Below are 20,529 nucleotides of genomic sequence, written 5' to 3'. Positions count from 1 at the left end.
TTCTCCTCCTCTGGGAATTTTAAATCTTTTCTAAATGTCCAGGTTGGGGTTTTTTGGCTCAGCCTGCCCTTACAGACACTGCTGGGGTCTGTCTGTGGTGCTGGGTCTAGCTGCAGCCAGCAGTGGGTTATTCCCATTCCCTGTCCCTGCTTCAGGGCTCTGGGGTCACCCCCAGCCCAAGGGCATCTCAGAGCTGGCCTGTGGACAGGGATCCTGCCCTGGCATCCTCCAGGGCACTCTGAGAGTTTCAGGGCTGTGCTGATGGAATGATTGGCAGTTCCCTTTGGCAGGGAGGTGCCAATCCCATCATTTTTCCCATGGTTTTGTTCCCATCCATAAATGCCCAGCTACCAGGATGGGCTCATCACATCCCTGACCCAGAGCCAAGGAAGCTCTTAGGGCTGCAGGGACAGGGTAGGATGCCCAGCACAGGGCACACAGGGCTTGGGATTTTGGAACTTTACCCAAAAACCAAATGAATTTCCACAGGACAAGCTGAAATCCAACCCTGCTCCTTTGTGTGTGCTTTATCACCTCCTCCAAATCCCTCCCTTCAGTTCCTTCTCTGAAGGCTCCAAACTTCTACAACAGAGCTGGCAGAGATTTTTTGAGCCCCTCACCCCTCCCTGCCTTTCCAAACTCCCTTTGGTGACCTCAGACTTGAAAACCACAAGCACTGAACCTCCTCCAGCTCTTTCTCCATGAAGGAGAGATCAGAGATCCTTCTCATGTGAGACACAGAATGGGGTTGTGCCATTGCTGCTGAGGGATTTGAGGAAAAAAAAAATCATATTTAACAGTTCTGGTAAGAACAGCTCACCCTGCTCAGGGCTCCTGGAATGAGCTGGACAGAGCCAGGGGGAAATTCTTTGCATTCTTGGGATTGGGAGGTAGAACTAAGGTAAAATGCTCCTGGGTCAGGGCCAGGCTATCTGGAGTATAAATATCACACTGGACTTGAATTCAGGAGTACTTTTGGAGTGGAGTTGATGGCAGGAAGAGTGCTGGATTGGGAGTCCAGGGAGGGAAAAAAAAGCCTCATTTTGGGCTGTGAATGTGCCAGACCCCAGCTAGCAGAGGTCAGGGCAGCAGTGCTGGGCCTTTGCTGGCTCAGCAGCTGGGGTGATGTGGCAGCAGAGATGCTGCTCCCCAGGAGGGCCCAGGCAGCAAAATGTGTCCCTGCTGCTGGGGCTGGCACAGGCTGAGCTGCCCAGGCTGTGCTGGCTCCTGCACTGCCCAGCTGGGCTCTGCCAGGGGGGGAAAAAGTCTGGTGGGTGCTGTGGCTCACATCTGGAAATGAGATGGAGAAAAAAAACATCATTTAAGCTCCTAGATAGCACCAGAACTCTGGGATGCTCCTCTTTCCTCCTGCCACCAGCAATGCCAGGCACAGGTGGAACTGTGAGCATGGCAGTAACCATGGACTGTGACAGTGATGAGGGAAAACAGGGAAAAACAGGGGGAAACAGGGAAGACCAGGGGGAAATGGGAAAAAACCAGGGAAAAACAGAGGGAAACAGGGGAAAAATGGGGAAACAGGGATAAACCAGGAAAAACCAGGGGGAAATGGGAAAAAAAAACAGGAAAAAATGGGGGAAACAGGAAAAAACGGGGAAAACAAGGGAAAACCAGGGGAAAACGGGGGAAAACGGGAGTGACAGGGAAAATGGGGAAACAAGGGGAAAACAGCCACTTCTGCTCCTGTCAGAGCCCTGCAAACCCCAGACCGTGGCCCTGCAGCCCCCTCCTGCTCCCCCTGAGCTGCACCTTTGCCCCTGGGCTCATCCTTCATCCCTGCTGAGCCCAGGGGGAATCGTTCCCAACTTCCAGGCACCAGTGCAGATGTCCCAGCTGAGCCATTCCCCCCTTCCCTTCTGGGGGTGTTTATGTGCACCCAGCCAGCCCTGGGTGCAAGATTTGTGCAATATTTGCTGGGTTGTTTGATCTGTGGCTGCTGGGTGAGCACTGATGAAAGCAGAGCCCAGCGTGGGGCACCCTCTGCATCCTGGATTTCCATCTGCTCCGTGCAGCAGCGCTGTTTCCCCTTTTCCCTCCGAGGGCAGCGTTTTCCCCAGCCCGGAGGCACCGTTTGATTGGAAGGCTTTAAAAGGGACAATCTGTGTGAGTCACAGTGAAAGCCATAAAAGAAAAACCAATAAAGCCATCTGAAAAGCGCTGTTTAATGGATCGAGGCAAACTTACTGGAAACAGGAGACAGATTGTTTCATCTTGAAATCGTTGCTTCAAATCCCTCTGCATTTGGGAGCAAAGGACATTTATTCCTCATCAATAGCTGTCAGGGAAAAGAGATTTGAAAGGGATTTTGCCACCTTTGAAAGGAGTTGTGGGTTTCTCTGGGCTCCCAGCAGCTCTCTGAGCATATTTAAAAGCTTTTCAAGTGCTGTGTGCTCTGGAAATTCAGGACTTCCAGGGCAGAGCTTTTCAAAGAATGAAAATAATTGTCCCTGTCATGGACACAGGTATCTGTTTGCGTGGCAAATATTGATTTTCTTAGCAAATAAAAGGCACCTGAGCTGAGCCACATTCACCTCTGGAGAGAAATGTTTCTCCACTCTCACTGTGGCTTTTCCCGGACTGAATTTTGGGATGTTGAATCCCTTTGGCTGATGTTTTCTCCCGCCACTTGGCAGGCAACACAAATCTGGGGAATGTCCTGTAGGATTGTTCCCTTTGCTGTGACCCTGCAGCAGCACTGACATCTCTGCAAACTGTTTGTCTGCATCTGGGCTTCTGTTTCTGGAGACGAAATGTGTTTTCAGTTGGATTTAGCTTTTGCATGTCGCTGTGTTACCCTCAGCAATTCCAACTCAACGTGGTTTTCTGCTGCTGAGGAGCTGAACCTGGCTTTCCACACGGAGCCCTGGGAATGAAGGGGTCAGGATGGCCTCAGGCCATGCTTTTTTGAGAAGTGAGTTCATCTAGAGATGTGAATTTCCTTATAAAGCTGCACCTCCAGGGGCTGAGAGCACCCTCACTCCTCTCCTGGCTGCTTCACCCAGCTGTGGGTCAGAGTTGGGGTTTGTGCCAGCATCTGGCTCAGGCTCCGGCTCCTGCTCCAGCCTGACGCTGTTCCAGATGTTTTCCCAGTTGCACACGTGGTGGGCACGTGGCTGGCGCTTCCCTGTGCTGCAGAGCAGGTGTGTGACCCCAGGGGACAGCCGGGCCGGGCCGGGCTGTCAGCGCCGCCTCGGCGCCCCTCCAAGTTCGCCGTTTCTCTCGATTTACGGGGCAGCTGCAGCGCTGCTCTTCAGCGCTCGCCCACATCAGCTGGGCTGGTTTGGGAGGTCGCGCCTCTAAAGCCAAGCCCGGGGGCAGAATTCGGGCAGAGTTTTGTCTGTGTTCGTAATTCAAGAATAATTTTCGGTGAGTAAAGGGAGCGTGTGAGCTGGGCCGGGCTCCCGGCCGCCAACATCTGCCTGGCACATCTGGCCAGACGCTGCCGCTCGTGGGGTCCCCGCTCCAGACGCTCGCGCGGCGCCGCCGCCCAGATGTGCGCGCGCGCGCGCCCCGCCCGCGGCCAGCTGTGCACGCCAGATGTGCGGAGGGGCGGGGTCCGCACCGCGGCCACGCCTCCTCTCGCTGTCAATCATCGGCGGCGACCCAATAACGGCCCGCGACACATCGAGGCCCGCGACCAATCAGGGCGTGGTTGTGATTTCCATGGCAGCCGCAGCCGCGCGGCTGAGGGGAGGCGGTGGCGGCGCGGCCGCTCCCGGAGCCGCTCCCGTTCCTCATCCCGGAGCCGCTCCCGATCCCGCTCCCTGCCCACTGCGATGGTGCCCGAGCGGAGCCGCGGCGGCGGAGGGGCGGTCGTGCCGCTGCTGCGCGGCTCCAGCCGGGCGCGGGGGCGGCGGCAGCAGCAGCAGCGCAGGTGAGGGGCCGCGCACCTGAGGCGAGCNGGCCTGAGGCGGCGGCAGGAGCGGCTCGGTCCCCGGGCGATGCGCCGAGGGCCGGGCGCGCTGCTCCCCGCGGCCCAGCCCGGCCGGATCGTTCCCAAAGTTTCCCTGCGGGCGGGACAAGTCGCGGCTGGGGCTCCCGGCGCCTTTGTTCGGTGCCGGGAGGGCCCGGAGTGCCAGCGGGGGGGCAGCGGGGCCGCTGCTGCAGCGCTGGGTTTGTGCCTGCGGGCAGGTATGGAACGGCTTGGCTGGGCTCTAGCACCCCTTCCCTTCCCTTCCCTTCCCTTCCCTTCCCTTCCCTTCCCTTCCCCGGCTTGTTTCAAGCCCCATCAGTTTGATAGTTCGCAGTTTGATAGTTTTACAGCAGGAGATTGAATCTGTCGCTTAGCTGGAAGTGGGTTCGCTGCCCCCGTTGGGATTTCCATTTGTTTTTGTGACTGTGCCGTGCGAATTTTTGTGGATCTGGGTGGTTTTGCTGTTACGGAGGAGTTTGATTCTCCGCAGTACCGCGGTGTAGGACGGAGCGCTGAAATCCCTCTGAGGAGCGCACAGAGAAATCACAGAGCAGGAGCTCATCTGCTCTCAGTGTCACATTTTTCCTCTCTTTTCCCCTTTTTTCTTTTTTATGTGTAACTGTAGAGAGCTCGAAGCCTCTCTGTGTCGCCAGTAAAATTCCTTCTGTTGAATTGTTCTTCAGCAGAACTGTAGAAATTAACAAATACTGTTGGTTTTTCCATAACCAGGAGTACATTGGTAACTCTTTTTTGACCATTTTCTGTGCAAATCCTGATAATTTGCTGTATATATTAAGTATATATGTAAGCAGAGCAGAATAGATAAAGATGTTTCCTTCCATTTGAAGGAGAACTTCTTAATTATGTGATTTTAAAAATCATTTTAGAGACCTTAAATGTTGAAAAGCCTAAAAGTGTTGAATTTTGAGTGCTTGGGTAACAAAACTGAAATTCATAAGTATGAGCATATGGAGTTTTTACTCTGTATAATGTGGTTGTTATAGAAATAGTGAAATTATTACATAGTTGTGTGTTGTATTCTGTGACATGGAAACTTTCATTTAGGGATGCTGAAAGAGCTTAGGGTAGATGTTCCTCTAAGAAATAACTCTTCACTTTCTAAATGTGCATTGTTTTGAGGGTGATTCTTGAGAATTCCCAGTATCTACTGCCTTTCCAATATTTATTTTAAGAGAGAAAAAGTGAAAGATGCAGGAAGAGGCAGGGAAGAAACTGATAGAGTTAACATTTACTTTTTTAAGTCCTAACAGCATTTTCATTTCTCCTTCTCCAATAGAGTGATGATGGATAACAGCACTTTGGGATATTTTTCCATTCAATTTAGCCACTGTAAAATGCAATTTCCTTTATAGTTTTGTGTGTAGTAGTCAGGCTGTGCATCAGAATCTTCTCTTTCTGCAGGGTGTATTTTGGGGCCTGCTCCGTAAAGCCTCGGGAGGGGAGGGGGTGTTGGCATAGCCCCAGAGAATCAGGGGCTGAGCAGCTCTCCTGAAGAGGAAAAGGAATCCTAGGAGCATGGTAGGAAGGCATGAGGGGAAAGACAACTTTCCAGTGCTGTGAGCTCTTCCCCTACTTCTCTCTTGCTCCCACTTTCTGGCACAAAAAGCTCCTTTTTTTGTTGGCTTTTTGTTGTGAGGATGCCTGTGGAGCCTCATGCCCTGCTGGCACAGAGCTGAGTGTGACCTTTCCTCCCAGCAGAGTTCTCCAGAAGAGTTGAGCTCAAACTCTGGCCCTTTACATTTTTCAGAGCTTTACATTTCAGCCAACCCATCAGAAAAGCCCAAGTTCAAGGGAATAAAATGTGTGAAAACATTTCTGTAGTTCCTGCAGTGGGAGCTGTAAGGGGAGGTTGCTCACTGCACTTGGAACAAATCAGGAACCAAATCAGGACCAAATCCCATTAAAAAAAAACAATCCCATAAAATCTAAGCTGTGCTTTTCCTAGAAGGAGATCTGATGGTCAGAATCTGGAGCCAGGAGTTCAGGCCATGGAAGCAGAGGACAAGTTAATCACTGAGAAGTGCTATATATATATCTGGGGTTGTGTTTTATTTCGGGATGGATGATGCCACTGCCCTCTCAGTTTAGCCCTGGAAAAGCTCTGCTTGAGCAGGAGAAGGGAGGTGCTCCCTGTCCAGCCTCCACAAAAAGGCTGAGCTCTGGAGCTCCAGAGGATTCCTCCTTACAGCTTGGGAATGGAGCAGCTTTTATTCCTCTGCAGGGAATGTTTGAAACACCAACAAACCCCAAACTAGCATGAAATACAAATGGATGACTTGCTTCTTGACTAAGCTAAAGATTTTCAACATTTTTTGGATGAACTTGAGGAAAAAGGTCTTGACCTGCTGCGTGGAGGGGAGGGCAGGAGGATGAATTGTGTGCAGGAGAAGGAAACAAAGCAGTGCAGTGAGTTCTGCTGTGCTAACATCATCTGAGGCTGACTCATAGGCCTGACTTTTCTGGGCAGAAAATTCACTTACAGACACAATTCTGCTTGGCTGCACTGTCTTGCGATGAAACTTGTAGATCCTCATTCTTTTTTTCTGGGAATTCTTTTTTGTCCTGGCACTTGAAACTTGCTGCCAAAGGCCTCTCTGCCGTTGTAGTCTTCTACAACTTCCTCAGCTCCTGTTTTGTGTAGAGGCTGTGTTTGTTTGGGTGATTGTGGGGTTTGTGTTGGGATTTTTTTTTTAAAATAAAATCTGTCTGTGCTTGTAAGGTGAGTGGCACTTTGCCCTTCTCAGATAAAAACCCCACAACATTTCAAAGCTCAGAGGGCTTGCTGATTGCCCTGCTGTGATTTTGAAACGCTGTCAATTTAATTCCTGTTAACAGCAGAGCAATAATAACTTTTATAACCCTTCAGGCTGACAGATGTGCTCCAGAGCACTTACTCATGGGGAGGAGGGAAGGTGGGGTTTGTTTGCAGAAGGGCAGCAACTTTCATATGTCATCCTTATCCCAAAGAGCTTTCCTTGCAACTTCAGGCACAGAGGGGAGTTTGCTGGCTTGGAGAATAAATGATTTTTTTTGAGAGGAGCTGCTCCTGACTGCTCCTCTCTGGCTTTGCTGACACACAGAGCCCTGGTCTTTATGGCAGTGCATGCTCCAGGTGTTGCTTCCAGCTAAAAAACCGGGGCAGAGGGTTGTAGGACACTTAAACCCTGATTCTTTATGGTCTTGCAGCCTTTGGCAACTTTGAACTTCCCAGAGTTTGAAGTGCATCGAATGAAAGTGTTTGTGGGTGATTGATGTGGGGGTTTTGCCACATGGCTGGGATTTTGGTGGTGTAGGTGAGTCAATACTCACAGAAATTTAGGAAACCTCCTCACAGTCTGCAGCACTAATGGAATTCACAGCTGGAATTGTGCCCAGAGGGAATCATCACTTGCTTAAAAATTAAATTAAAGATGTCAGCCTTCAATCACCAGCTTTCCTCCAATACTGAGAGTTCTTCAGCTTTGTTGTTAAAGCTGGGTTTATTTTATTTTGGTTGAACTGATATTCTAATATAAATCTTAAATTCGACCTTGATATGCTTTTCTCCAGTGATCACCTACCTAACTTCTGCATTTGGGGAATGTTGGTGTATCTTCAAGGAGTAGGTTTTAGTTTGGAAGGTGAAGGTTTCTGTGGAGGATTTTTTTTCCTTCCTGAGGAAATGAGTTTTGTGGCATTTACTCAAACTGAGTAATGGTAGGGATTGGAGGAAGTGTAAATATTTGTAGGGCTTGTGTGCTCTGTGCTAAAATGCTGTTTCTTCTGTGTTAACTCTTCTCTCCAGTGGGTGCTGCATCTAAAGAATTTAAAAAGATTCTGTATTATTTGTTAGTTTTAAGCAGAACAATTTCCCCTTTCCTAATATCAAGTTAGGTCTACGTGCTCATCTTTCAGAAGAGAAACTCTTATTTTTGGTGCTATGGAAATATGAACTGCATGATTTATTTTCCTTGGTTTTTGAGCACTGTTCAGATGACCTCCACTTAAATTTCTGGGAATTCGAGGGTGTTTTTTTTAAATGTTCAGATATTTAAGGTCCAGTTAAAGCAAAGAGAAGTATGTCAGTAGAATGAAACTTGTCACAGAGGATGAATTGTTCCTGTGAGTGGTGTTCTGGCCAGAGAGTGTTGGCCACTTCACAGGAAAAGAAAGGAATTAATCTTTGAGCTATATATGAGTTTAATTTTGGTAACAGAGACTAAAAGCTGAACTTTGAGTGGAGTATTGTGACAGCTGTTGATTAGAATAAGCTTTGTTAATGGGAAGGGCAAAACCCTCTGTTGGATGCCCTGGCAGAGAAAAACCCAGCAGGAATTCCCTGCTTTTCCCCACTGTTGAGTGGGAATTCTGTCCTCTGCCTGCACCTTCCCATAAAACAGGCCCAGGGCTGGACAGCCTCCTCAAACAGCCATTTCTGAGCTAACAGCTGGATTTTAGGAGGAAAAGGTGAAGTGGATAATGCTTTGGAGAGGAGCAGGGAGCAGGCAGAAGGATCTGTGCGCTCAGGGATGTGTCCTGCCGTGCTGACAGAGATGGAAAAGCCTGCAGGAAGCCAGTCATTTAAAATGTTGGCACTACCTCCGTGCTTGGAGCTCCTCCCAATTAAAAGCATCTGTGATTCTGAGTGCTCAGTGAACTATTTCAGCCCTGAACAGCCTTAAAATTCCAGTAGAGTACTAATTTCATTGGAATTTTGGGAAGAAGAGTCAGTTTTCAGCCCACCTGATCTGAAAACCCAAAGCAGGTGAACTGCAGAACACAGGTAAATGATTGTCTCTACATTAACTGTTAGAAATGGGAAAAATAAAAATACAGGTGGAGTCATCCAGCAGCAGAATAAAGATTTGTCTAAGCCAGTGTTTGATATCATCTCTGATATTCCCTATAAAACATGGCATGTTCTTAGTCCTTCTTGGAAATGGAATTCAACAGACAGATTTTGAAACTATTTTCTATCTAAAAGTTTTGTTCAGACTCTTATGCATGTCTAGAAATCATCTAATTCTTTTCTTCTCATCTGTAGAAATGAAAATTGCTTTTGAATAATGCAGTTTTATGAAGCTGAACTGAAAAATAAATGAGAAGAAGAAATCAGAAACTTCTGAAATTCAGAAATTTCTTTCTGAAAAAGAAATGAGAAACCTTGCTTGTATTTTGGGTATTTTGGGGTTTCAGACTTAATCTTGTCTCATCTCTTGGAAAAGTAATTCCTTGAGTAATTCCAAGAGAAATTTGTTGTCTTACCTCTAGGAAAAGCATTGTAAAAAAATTGTGAAGTATTGTAAAAAAATTTCTAATTTTGTAAAAAAATTTCTAATTGTAAAGTAAAAGTATTATAAAAAATATTGTAAAAAAAATTCTATTATTTTTTTTTTATTTTTTCTCTGCTTGCCAGGATTTCTAATTGTAAAGTAAAAGTATTATAAAAAATATTGTAAAAAAAATTCTAATTTTTTTTTTTTTTATTTTTTTCTCCGCTTGCCAGACCTTAATTTATTTGGGATTGGGATCCCCATGGCACGTGAACTAGAGGATAATTTGGAGTAGGAGGTGTTTTGATCCTTCCCAAGATGGTGGGGAAGCTGAAGCAGAACCTGCTGCTGGCGTGCCTGGCGATCAGCTCGGTGACCGTGTTCTACCTGGGCCGGCACGCCATGGAGTGCCACCACCGCATGGAGCAGCGCGGGCAGCCCCCGCGGGGGGACGGCGCCGGGGCCGCGCTGGGCACGGCCCCCGCTGGCACCGGCCCTGGCAGTGCCAACGGGAGCCTGCCCTACAGCAAGGACATGCCCCTGATCTTCATCGGCGGCGTGCCCCGCAGCGGCACCACGCTGATGCGCGCCATGCTGGACGCGCACCCCGACGTCCGCTGCGGGGAGGAGACCAGGGTGATCCCCAGGATCCTGGCCGTCAAGCAGATGTGGGCCAGGTCCAGCAAGGAGAAAATCCGCCTGGACGAGGCCGGGGTCACGGATGAGGTGCTGGATTCAGCCATGCGGGCGTTCCTGCTGGAGATCATCGTCAAGCACGGCGAGCCCGCTCGCTATTTGTGCAACAAGGATCCCTTCGCTTTGAAATCCTTAACTTACCTGGCCAGGATTTTCCCCAACGCCAAATTCCTGCTGATGGTGCGGGATGGCCGTGCCTCTGTGCACTCCATGATCTCCAGGAAGGTCACAATAGCTGGCTTTGACCTGAACAGCTACAGGGACTGCCTGACCAAGTGGAACCGGGCCATAGAGACCATGTACAACCAGTGCATGGAGGTGGGCTTCCAGAGGTGCATGCTGGTGCACTATGAACAGCTGGTGCTGCACCCTGAGAGGTGGATGAGGACTCTCCTCAAGTTCCTGCACATCCCCTGGAACCAGGCAGTGCTGCACCATGAGGAGATGATTGGAAAAGCAGGGGGGGTTTCTCTTTCCAAGTGAGTATGAGCCTTCGTCCTTCATCTTGTGCTGTTACAAAGTAGTGCATTTTGTATATAAAAATCACAGCTGGATTTAAATTTCTCCCTTGGGCAGCTGATTTATAGTGTATCTTGAAAATAAGTCAGTGCTAAGTTTGCAATCTCAGGTTGGTTATGTGTGTAATGTGAACAAACTTAACAGTCAAGGCCAAATTGAATTTGCATATCTGATAGCAGCTTTGCTTTTCTCTGTGCCCCTAAATAAACCTGAGCTGTTTTATCTAGACTGGTGTCACCCGTCCTAGCCACATCACCCATTTGATTTCAGCAACAATATTGCTGTCAGTGCAAGAATGGCCTTGGAGCTGAGTTGCCAAGATCATCCTCTTCCAGGAAACTGGAGAAACTGCTCCAAGAGAATAGAAAGCAGAGCTGGCAGCTTTTCTCCTGGCATGTGCTCCCAAAATGACAAGCATTTTGATGAAAAGTAACCTTGTTGTAAGCAGATCTTTCACTATTCTGTTGGGCCATCTGTGCACCTGATTCAGCTGCTTTCAGAATCCAAAATTCAGCTCTGCTTGGGAAAACTAGATGGGTGTTGTTAAAAGATAATCTGATTTATTCTCTGGTTAAACTACTCTGGTTTCTTTGCCACTGTTCACAGCTGAACAACTGAAATACAGAAGCTGTTTCATCTTTACATTGAGAGTGAAAAATGTCAATTTTTGACACTCCTCCTCTTTTTGAATCCTCCAGATTAACTTTTAAAATCCTGAATAAGAAGCCCTATTCCAGCAGCAAAGCCTGCCCAGTTAAATTATTCAGCTCCTGGATTTGGAATATTCAGCGCTGGCCAAGTGCTTCTGAGTGAGAGGCACCTTGCACAGCAAGCACACACAGACTGATACAGAGTAATTCCATTTATTTAAACTCTGGTTTTGAGAAATAAAAACGGGGAGATTTCCTTCATTTAATGCCTAGGAAGACAGCTGTGGATTTTCTAATATATTCCAAGGGTATTTGATTTAAAACAAATATCAAATTATTATCAGTGATTACAAAGAGAGCTTTAAACTCAGGTAACAATTGGATATTTGCACTGTGGAGGTTTCACATCACCGTTCCCACTGAAGGAACAGCCTCCACTGTTCCCAGGTTATCAGGAAGGGATCTCATCCCTTTTTTTTGGCAGTGTTGTTCAGTAGCAGATTGAAAATGTGGAAATGTTAACCTGAAGCAGGGCACTGTGATGCCTCCCTGGAACCTGATCCACATGGGAACTTCTCCCTAATTCCTGGGGTTTGTTGCTGCTTCAGCAGCACCTGAGTGGAGGTAACTTTTTTTTTTTTTTTATGATTACCAAGCTTTAAGTGTCTTGTAAAAAATAACTGTATAATCCCATTTCTAGTAAAATATTACTGCCTTACAGCTTCCAGATTGGTGTTTTTAAAACTTGATGGACCTTTATACTGTCAAACTCAATGACCTTACTGAATTATTACTAATATTTCTTATTAAATCTGCTGGAATGGGGTGTGAGGAGTTGAGAATATTTGTTTCTAAAGATTAAGAAAATGGCTTGAACAGTCAAATGTGTTTATTTTTGTAGTAAAACCTTCATATTTAAGACAAAAGAGTGTGGACATATTCTTGTGACCCTCAATTCAGTCTGGTCCCGGGGTTCTTCATGCCTTTATTATCTCTCAGGAGATGATGTGGGGAAGCAGTTTCTGATTTCAGGAGGCTCTGGCAGTGCTGGAGAAAGGCTGAGAAATGGGTGTTATGTCTGGGGTGGCTTTATCTAATCCAATGCCCTTGCAGTAGGTGGTGAAATTTGGTTTTCAGTTGCAGGATTTGATAATGATTTCAGTGACAGGCTTTCAGGGGCTGCAGAAAACCCAGTGAATATCAAAACCTTAAATGCCTGTGTTGTGTGTTTGGGATTCCAGTTGAAATTGTGCAGGGAGAGGTTGAGATTTCCCAGTTTGATGCCCTTGTTCCAGTGAAAACCTGCTGGGATATTGTGTAAAAACTTCTGGAAACAAGCAGAGCCCCCTGCTTTAATCATCTCACACTCACTGAAGGACCTCCAGGTCTTAGAGACAGGCTCAGCATCCACTTCAGATTCATGCTGCTGCCTCAGGTCCAGCCTAGGATGCCTGGAGATGTTTCAATTGTTGCAATTATTTTTTGAAAAGAAATCTGACAAGTTTTTTGTCATCTTGAGATATTTAAAAACATTTTGACAACGAGATCACAGTGTCACTAAACTATCCTTATAACCACGCTATTACCTGCTAATAAATATTCAGAATTTATTTCTCACCCCTTATTTTGATTTTTATCCAGGAACACTGCAAGGGCTGTAGGGATGTGCAGTGCAGGATTTGTAGGAGTGGGAATTTTCTGTGGTTTGAAGTCCCTGCCAACGTGGCTGTTGAAGGAATTCATTATGGACTCCATGCTCTAACCAGGATTGTTAATTGAGCTCTGGCATTTGCCTAAGTGAAAGCAGCTGTGCTGACCACTGATGTAAAGAAATGTCAACCCCTCTAGAGCAATTTTTATTAGGTATTTTATGGAAATAGCTGTCTAGGCTGAATTACTTCAGAATTTGCTATATTTAGTACATAGCTCTCGTTTGATTCTGGTACAGATGCAGAATTATTTGGGGTTAGTCCTGTGTGCTTCCCAAAGCTGAAACTCTTTCTAGAGCTGGAATCACTGCCATATAATCACTTTTCCCAAGAATTGGTGTTCCCTTGCTTTTCTGTTTGAATTTTTACATTTTTCTTTCTTCCTGCCCCCAGTCTGTCTTCTTTCATGTTCCTCATAATTTCTTTATCTGAGGAATCTTTCCCACAAATTGTTTTATTTTCCTTCCCACCTTAACTGAAAGCACATTTAACCAGACCAAATGTGGAGCAAAGTGGATTTTTTATCAGTCCTTGGGAGCAGCTAAATGTAGTCCCTGTTATCAATCACTAGAAATGTTTCATGCTGAGGGCATTGTTAGTAAAGATTAAAATGACAGAGGGACAAAACACACATTTAAAATTTGACATCAGGGTGGGGAATCCATCAGTGACAAATTTAGGCTCAAATTGATGTGTAACACCCATTTTTGGGGGGTCCAGCAAGTTCTTAGCCAGGCTCATTTCCTGGTTCTCCCAGTATCACCCTGATTTTAAATATTCAAATCAATTTGCAGTTTTGGTGAGGAGGTTTTAGGCTTGGCTTGCTCTAAGGACCATAAATATTACTTTTTTCAAATACCTTGTGATAATTTTTTCCTGAGTGTCCCAATCCACCTCTGGGCTCCTGTTGTGGTGCTCTGAATTTCTGAATTTCAATTTTTAGCAGCTCTTTTCTTGCTAAGATGGAGTCAGATGCTCATCTTCTAATTAGAAAGATCACAAAAAACATTGCCTAAACTTTTTAATTTTCCATCCAGACTCAAGAGCTCAGTCCAACAGCCCTGAGAATGTTGAAATTTAGTCACAACTCCTGGTCCCAAAATCCCCTTCTGAGATCCTGCCTTTGGTTTGAGTCTCTGCTCATGGTTGAAGAAGATAAAGCTGAAATTTCTGGGTGTTTTTTAGAGGTTTTTTTGTTTGTCAGCTCCTTTTCAGCTTCCATAAAACACCAATCTGAAGGCCCTGCTTGCCAAGGCAGTTTCCTTATGAGCATTTCCCTGTCTGGTTTGTTCCTTGTTGATTGTATTTAAATTATTTCACCTTACTGACCTTCAGCATTGGATGAGTGATTTCCTTCCTCTGGCCTGGGAGGATTTTAGCTGTGCTGAGGAGTGGAAAAGAGGAACAAGGTGAACTCTGGTGACTGGTGTGTGCTCAGCATCAGCTGTGAGGCAGACAGAAATATTCCTTTTATATATCCAACAACATCCAGACTCTTTCTGAGGTCAGGAAAAACAAGTTTTAAATTATTTAGAGTAAAAACTCAGGGAGTTTTCAATTATTCAGCCTGAGTTCTGTTCCAGGAATAAGCACAGTAAAGAAATGGTGTGTCTTACAGTCATAAAGACAAAACGAAGCAGTGCCAGTTTTCTTCCCTGGAAAAATAAAAACACACCACAAAAGTAGAGCAAAAACGAAAATTACATTAAGACTGTTGCTGAAATGAACAAAAGAAATCAATGATTTTCTAAACATGACATTAATTGTGCACTTGCCATTAAGATCTGTGTAAAGACCAAACAATCAAAGGAATGGTTATGGAAAATATTTCTGTAGTTTGTGGCTTTCTGTCATCTCAGGTCTCTTTTTTATTAAACAAGTTTTTAAAAAATGAACCACAGAATAGTTGTGAGAAGAAAGAACACATGGATTGGAGTTTAGAATACAATTTTTAATACATCCTAGACAATTAAACAGCAAATGTGGGAATGTACCAGTGGGAAAACAGATTTATATGTAGATGTGGGTTTACTTTTCACTTAACAGTTCCTGGGCTTTCTCTGCTGCTTTTATGGAATAAAGAATTTATTTCAGCACAGTGTGAGAGCCTAAACCTGACAGCATCTGCAAATATTGTGCAAATTATTCTCATTAAAACTTCACTTCCTATCAGCTCTGTAGAGAACATGAAATTTTGAGAGGGAAAGAAGAAAAATGGGAGGAAAAACCAAAAAACCCAAACAAAACAAGCTAATGGTCTTAATGCTATTGAAGAATAATTGGTTGGAAATAGAATAATGGAAAATTAAAAGTAATTAATTAATAATGGAAAATATAATTTTTTTTTCTCCTTCCCCAGGGTTGAAAGATCCACTGACCAAGTGATCAAGCCAGTGAATGTGGAAGCCCTGTCCAAGTGGGTAGGGAAGATCCCAGCTGATGTCCTGCAGGACATGCCAGTGATTGCCCCCATGCTGGCCAAGCTGGGCTATGACCCCTATGCCAACCCCCCCAACTATGGGAAGCCAGATCAGAAAGTGGTGGAAAACACCAGGAGGGTAAGGCTTTTTGGGTTTAATTACTGACTAAATGGATTTGAGCTCAAGAGCAGCAGCCTTGTGTTTGTCTGAGCATTTGAAGTCTGTTTCTGACACTTTTTGCTGCTTCAGTGTGTTTTATTTGGGGGAAGATGAAGGGATTCTTTGGGCTTTTGAGTTGTGCTCCTTGTGTGGAGCTGAACCTCCTGAGAGCTGCCCAGAGAGTTGGGGAACTGGTAATGTCAGTTCTGAACCAAAATCTGTGTTCAACCTAATCTTGGGCCTGGCACTGCTTGGATTTGCCTTGGCAAACTGGGCTGTGTAAATGCTGGTATGTTCATGTGAATATAATATAAAATACCCTCAAAACATTTGCTTTCCAGTGGCATTATTCTTCTTAGTATTGCTGATCTTGGCCATCTGCTGTTAGATGTTTACTGGGGTAAATGCTGTTCCTGCAAAGGTGAAGTTTTTAGAGCAGGCACAAATCAAGATGTGTAATATAAAAATTAGACTGAGTCATAATTAACAGTGTGAAAAGCTTTCTTGTCTGGATTTCAAACTTGATGAATGAGCTCAGCTTTTTATAGATGAGGCTTGGCAGAAGCTCTGTCACAAAATTACACCCCAAATACTCAGAAGGGTTTGAAAAATGACCCATAGAAAACAGCCCACAATGATCAAAATGTCTGATTTTCCAATTCTTTGTAGAACAGCCCAAAGATGGAGCAAGGTCTGGTGCTGATTAACCTAAACTTAAGGATTTGAGTCTGAATTTAATGTTGTTGGAATCTGAGTAGTTGGGCTATTAGAGCTGTTTATCCCTGGAGGTATCCGTTGAAAAACTCATTACCATTGTTGGAAATAGAATTAATAACTCTGCTTCTGTTCTTTTTGGACTTAGTTTATTAAAAGAAGGTGACTTTTTCTGCTGCAGCAGAGTAATCAGGGAAAAAAATTGAATTAAGCAATTTCAAAGCACTGTCTTCCACCAGCCTTCTGATCCTGAATAAACTGCTTGGAATACTGATGGGAAGGAAAAAGGAACTGGGGTTTGTGAAGTCCCTAAACACTCTTGCATTATTTCTTTTTAGAAAAAATATCATTAATCAATAATCAATGTATTAAAGGCTGGCAGGTTGATTTTTTTTAATTAATAGCTGATAGCTCAGCATGGAAAAAGTAGCCCAGCCTTTTTGATTACAATTTAAAAGTTCCCTGTTTTAAAAGGCTCACAAACAAAATAAGTTGTCTGCAGTTAAAATAAGTGTTAGGTACTAGAAATTGCAAATTTTATTGGTTGTGTCTCACTGATAAAATTGACAGAAGTTTTTACAGCCTGCTGACCTTTCTGAGGCCTCCACCTGTGAGGGGCAAGCTCAGGCCAAGCTGTAAAACTTGTCTGGATTTCTGTCTCTTCTTGAAATGGATTTGATTTCAAAATGCAAGAGAGGAATTCAGGCAGGAGCAACTGTAAAGAAATGAAAACCTAATTTCAAAGGCTGAGGGTTTACTGAGGCTTTTTCCAAATTTGCTTTGAAGGATAATTTGTTTGTTTACTGATGCTAAGAGCAGCTGTTAAAAACTGAAGCTGTTCTAAATATTGCCGACATATGGAACACTCATTAATATTTTGGCTGCTATTTTATTTTAATAGCTTTACTTACAGCCCCAGACAGCATTTTAATTTTGCTGTTTATTATAGTTCCCAGTATATATTTTTCTAGTCACTTGTTCTTTGCCAAAATTCCATTTGCATGTGTGGTTTGTACAGATAAAATGAGGGAGGTATTCTGATGAATGCTGAAAGCAAGAGAGTTCAAGATGGTTCATCTTCAAAACTTAGAATATTTCTTTAAAAATAGAGCAACATAAATATTTCAGATTGTTTCAGACTCTGGTGTGTGAGTTTGGCCCATCAGGGACATTTCTTGGGGGGTTTCCTTTCTCCTCCAGGAACCTGTGCTAATTTATTCCTTGCTGCTGCAGCCTTGAGGAAAAAAAAAAGCATTTCTTTAAATGGATAAAATAAATAAATACGGGGTTTTCCAGCCTTTTGGAGCTGGCACTTAGCAAGTTAATTGTGTTCCTGTGTACTCTGAGCTGCTGAATTTGTAAATCACTGGAGCACTTCCTTTGCTCTTGCTTTCTTTAAATTTCTTCACCTGGGATAACCTTTCACAGAGTTTTGTACTGGGTATCTTGAATATGGATGAAGCTGGCCAAAGAAAATCTTTCCAGAATTGCTTTTCAGTGCATTGTAAGAATATCTGGATCTTGTTTGTGGCCATTTATTGGCTCATTTTGTGTTTGGAAGCAGCTCTCTTATATTTATATTTATATTTGTGGTCTCCAAGACTTTAAAATGAACACAGAACTTGAACTGTATTCATTGAAAACAGATAAAGTTTAGACTTTTAAAGCTGAGCAAAATCTGTCCCTTCTTGGAAAAGACCACAAATTGCACTTAACAGTGAAAATAATGCTCAACAATTTAAAGCTGCTGCTCTTAATCATGGAAGTGAGAACCAGCAGTGTAAAAATTCCTAAACCAAGGGCTGGTACTGGAGAAGAATGGAAAGAGATGGCTGGTGTGGTGCAAAATATTAGTTTTCCTAAGCTTTCTGAACACTCAAGTGCTGTTCTTTTTTCCTCTTTTCTCCTTTTCTGTCCCCTGCTGGTGACTTCCGTATGTACAGCTTAAATATAATTTTTTTCTTATTCAGTCTGGAGAGAAAATGATGATTTTTCTCCAGCTAAAGGACAGTGCTTAAATTAGAAATGCTATCTCCTTGTTGGTAATGCAAGGGAAGCAATGCTCTCTGCTAAATTTGGATTTTTCACTTGCCTCTTACCTGTGGAGGACACCAAAATGCTGAGGTTTGGTTTCTGTGCTCCTGCAGCACAGCACAAAAATAAAAAGAAGCAACCTGGGATGGTGCTTTGACATCTCTGCTTTTGTTTGAGGAATGAGCAGAGCATGAAGGGAGCTTCATCTCTTCTTGTGTTGCTCTCCCAGAGCTGTGCTAGGAAATAAAACATCTGTGGCAGGAGCTGCACTGGGCCAGCCACGGGTTCAACAGATTTTTCTGATGTGTTCACTAACAAAGCCATTAACTTTTTGTTGATCTGTTTTCTGTTAAGCCTGACCATATTACCTTTTCTGACAGTTTCTCTTGTCTCAGTTAAGGAATGCAGAGCAGAGAGAGCAAGCTCTGGCCAGGCTTGTGCTGTTCTCTGTGACCTCTCCGAGGAGGTGATTTTGCCTTCCAATGTGTTGTGGTTTTCTTATAATTCTGTTGCTGATCTGTTAATTTATCACTGCAAGGGTTCCTTCCTTATAGATACATAATTACTTACTGTTCCCCTCTAGAGTTTTAACAAGTTCTACATCCGGAACATAAAGGAAATCAACATCCTGAAGTAAATGAAGTTTTCATCTGGAAATTATGCAGAAAATGCAAATAATTAAGCTGTGTGTGAGCTGGAATCCCAGTGTCTATGGGGTGAAATACAAAAGTGCTTCACTCCTCATTAGAACAGTGTGTGATATGTCCTTATCAGTACTGTGAGATGCTGTAAAAGTGAATTTCAGTTTGCCAGAACCCAGCAGAAGAGGAGAGAGCAGCTCCCAGCTGCAGAGTCTGCCTCCCCCCCAGGAGAAGCTGCTTTGTTGTGTTATGGTTGGCACAGTGGTTTCCTCTCCCATCTGTCATGAATTACATCAGCTTTTCATTGGCACGTCCTTCCCACTAAATAAATTTGTATGCTTGGAGTACACACTCCAGCAAGTTCTTTTAACTTCTTCATGGAGTTGTGCTCCCTGACCTGGAGAGATCCAGAGGTGGAAGTTACAGAATTCCAGAGAAGGCGCCGTGGCTTTCACCAGCACTGTTCAAATACAGTTCAAATAGGTTGGATTTTAGGAAAAAGCTTTTACAGAAAGGGTGAGGAAGTACTGGAATGGTCTGCCTGGGGAGGTGGTGCAGTCCCCATCCCTGGGTGTGTTTAACAAAGCCTGGATGTGGCACTGGGTGCCACGGTTTAGTTGAGGTGTTGGGGTGGACTCAATGACCTTGAAGGTCTCATCCAACCCAGTGATTCTGTGAATTCTGTAAAATACAGTGATTCTTCTACTGCCAGCCCAAAGCTGTTCTCCAGCTCTGGTTTATTTTCAGCTAAAGGTGTTTTATGTTCAGCTGATGGCAGCACCTAGAGATAAAAACAGAGTTTACTCACTCCAGTCTCATGCCTGGTTTACATTGTGAGGAAGCATCTCCTGTTCAGAGTCAAAACATCCATGACAGCCAGGGTTTCAGGAGTTTCTCTTTGAGGTTTTAAGGGCTGGAGCAATCTCTGATAAAGGTAAAAAGTGTATTTATCCTAAGGGATGAGGGTAATTGTGCTGTCAGAGGTGTTTGGATGCCCAGCTGCTCAGGGCCCTGCATCTCCATTTTCACTGATTAACCTGATCATAAAGGCATTTGGCTTTGTGGGTGTTTTCTCTGATATTTAAAACAAAAATTTGGGGGTTATTCAATCTTCTATGTGACTACAACAGCACAGACTTTCTCAGTGTCCTCGAAATTGGTTTAATACTCTCTTTAGTGGGTGTTTCTTCCAACATGTGGATTCCCAACTGCATTGTTTCTCTTCAGAGGTGCTGCTATCTTATTTTTACAACAAAAACAACACCTTAAACCCCTTAACTCTGCATAAACATGATTAACAATGCATAAAGAGAGTTATTACCAACCAAAATGCAAACTGAGGTGTGGTTGGAAGCTGCCTTTTGGCAGCCATTGCTGGGCCTGTGGAAGATCCTGCTCTCTGTGTTGTCCCTCCTGGGTAAACATTTACATCTCACGTGGCCCTTCCTTGGCAGGGCCAGCAGAGGTGAAGAATTGTTTAAACCTTTAAAGCTGCCTTAAAAGTTCAGGAAAATCTGAAAGATGAGCACTCCATGTGCTCTGGAGTGGGTCTAGAAGGGGGCTAAGCTCCGGTTTTGCCAGTGTTCTTTAATTTTTTTTCCTTTTACATTTAAACATCTTATACTCTACAGCTTGGATATTTTAAAGTTTACCAAGTCCAAGCACACTTGGTTGCAGGATGGCTTTTACACAAAAAAACCCATTATTTTTGTGTACTGGAACTGACCAAATATAATGGGACTCTTTCCAAAGCAGACAGGAAAGTGGGTGAAAAAAAAAGCTT

General features: G+C 44.4%; 1 protein-coding gene across 5 annotated transcripts in view; it reads left to right on the top strand.

Moving 5' to 3' along the window:
- The first annotated feature begins 3,672 nt into the window (after positions 1 to 3,672).
- TPST1 (tyrosylprotein sulfotransferase 1) overlaps positions 3,673 to 20,529 on the top strand; it is a 22,348-nt gene continuing 5,491 nt past the window's right edge. For 3 of the 5 annotated variants that reach the window (XM_041423101.1, XM_041423100.1, XM_041423098.1), the window contains exons 1-3: positions 3,982 to 4,149; positions 9,438 to 10,379; positions 15,138 to 15,336. In XM_041423101.1, coding sequence (XP_041279035.1) covers positions 9,523 to 10,379; positions 15,138 to 15,336 — 1,056 coding nt within the window. In that variant the 5' untranslated portion in view covers positions 3,982 to 4,149; positions 9,438 to 9,522. Of the gene's footprint in view, positions 3,893 to 3,981; positions 4,150 to 9,437; positions 10,380 to 15,137; positions 15,337 to 20,529 lie in introns of those variants that run through there. The other 2 variants (XM_041423097.1, XM_041423096.1) reach the window with 2 other exon arrangements.

Source organism: Onychostruthus taczanowskii, unplaced genomic scaffold, assembly GCF_017590055.1.
Source record: "Onychostruthus taczanowskii isolate IOZ18803 unplaced genomic scaffold, ASM1759005v1 scaffold75, whole genome shotgun sequence".
Lineage (NCBI taxonomy): Eukaryota > Metazoa > Chordata > Aves > Passeriformes > Passeridae > Onychostruthus > Onychostruthus taczanowskii.
This window is presented reverse-complemented; position numbering and strand designations above follow the sequence as displayed.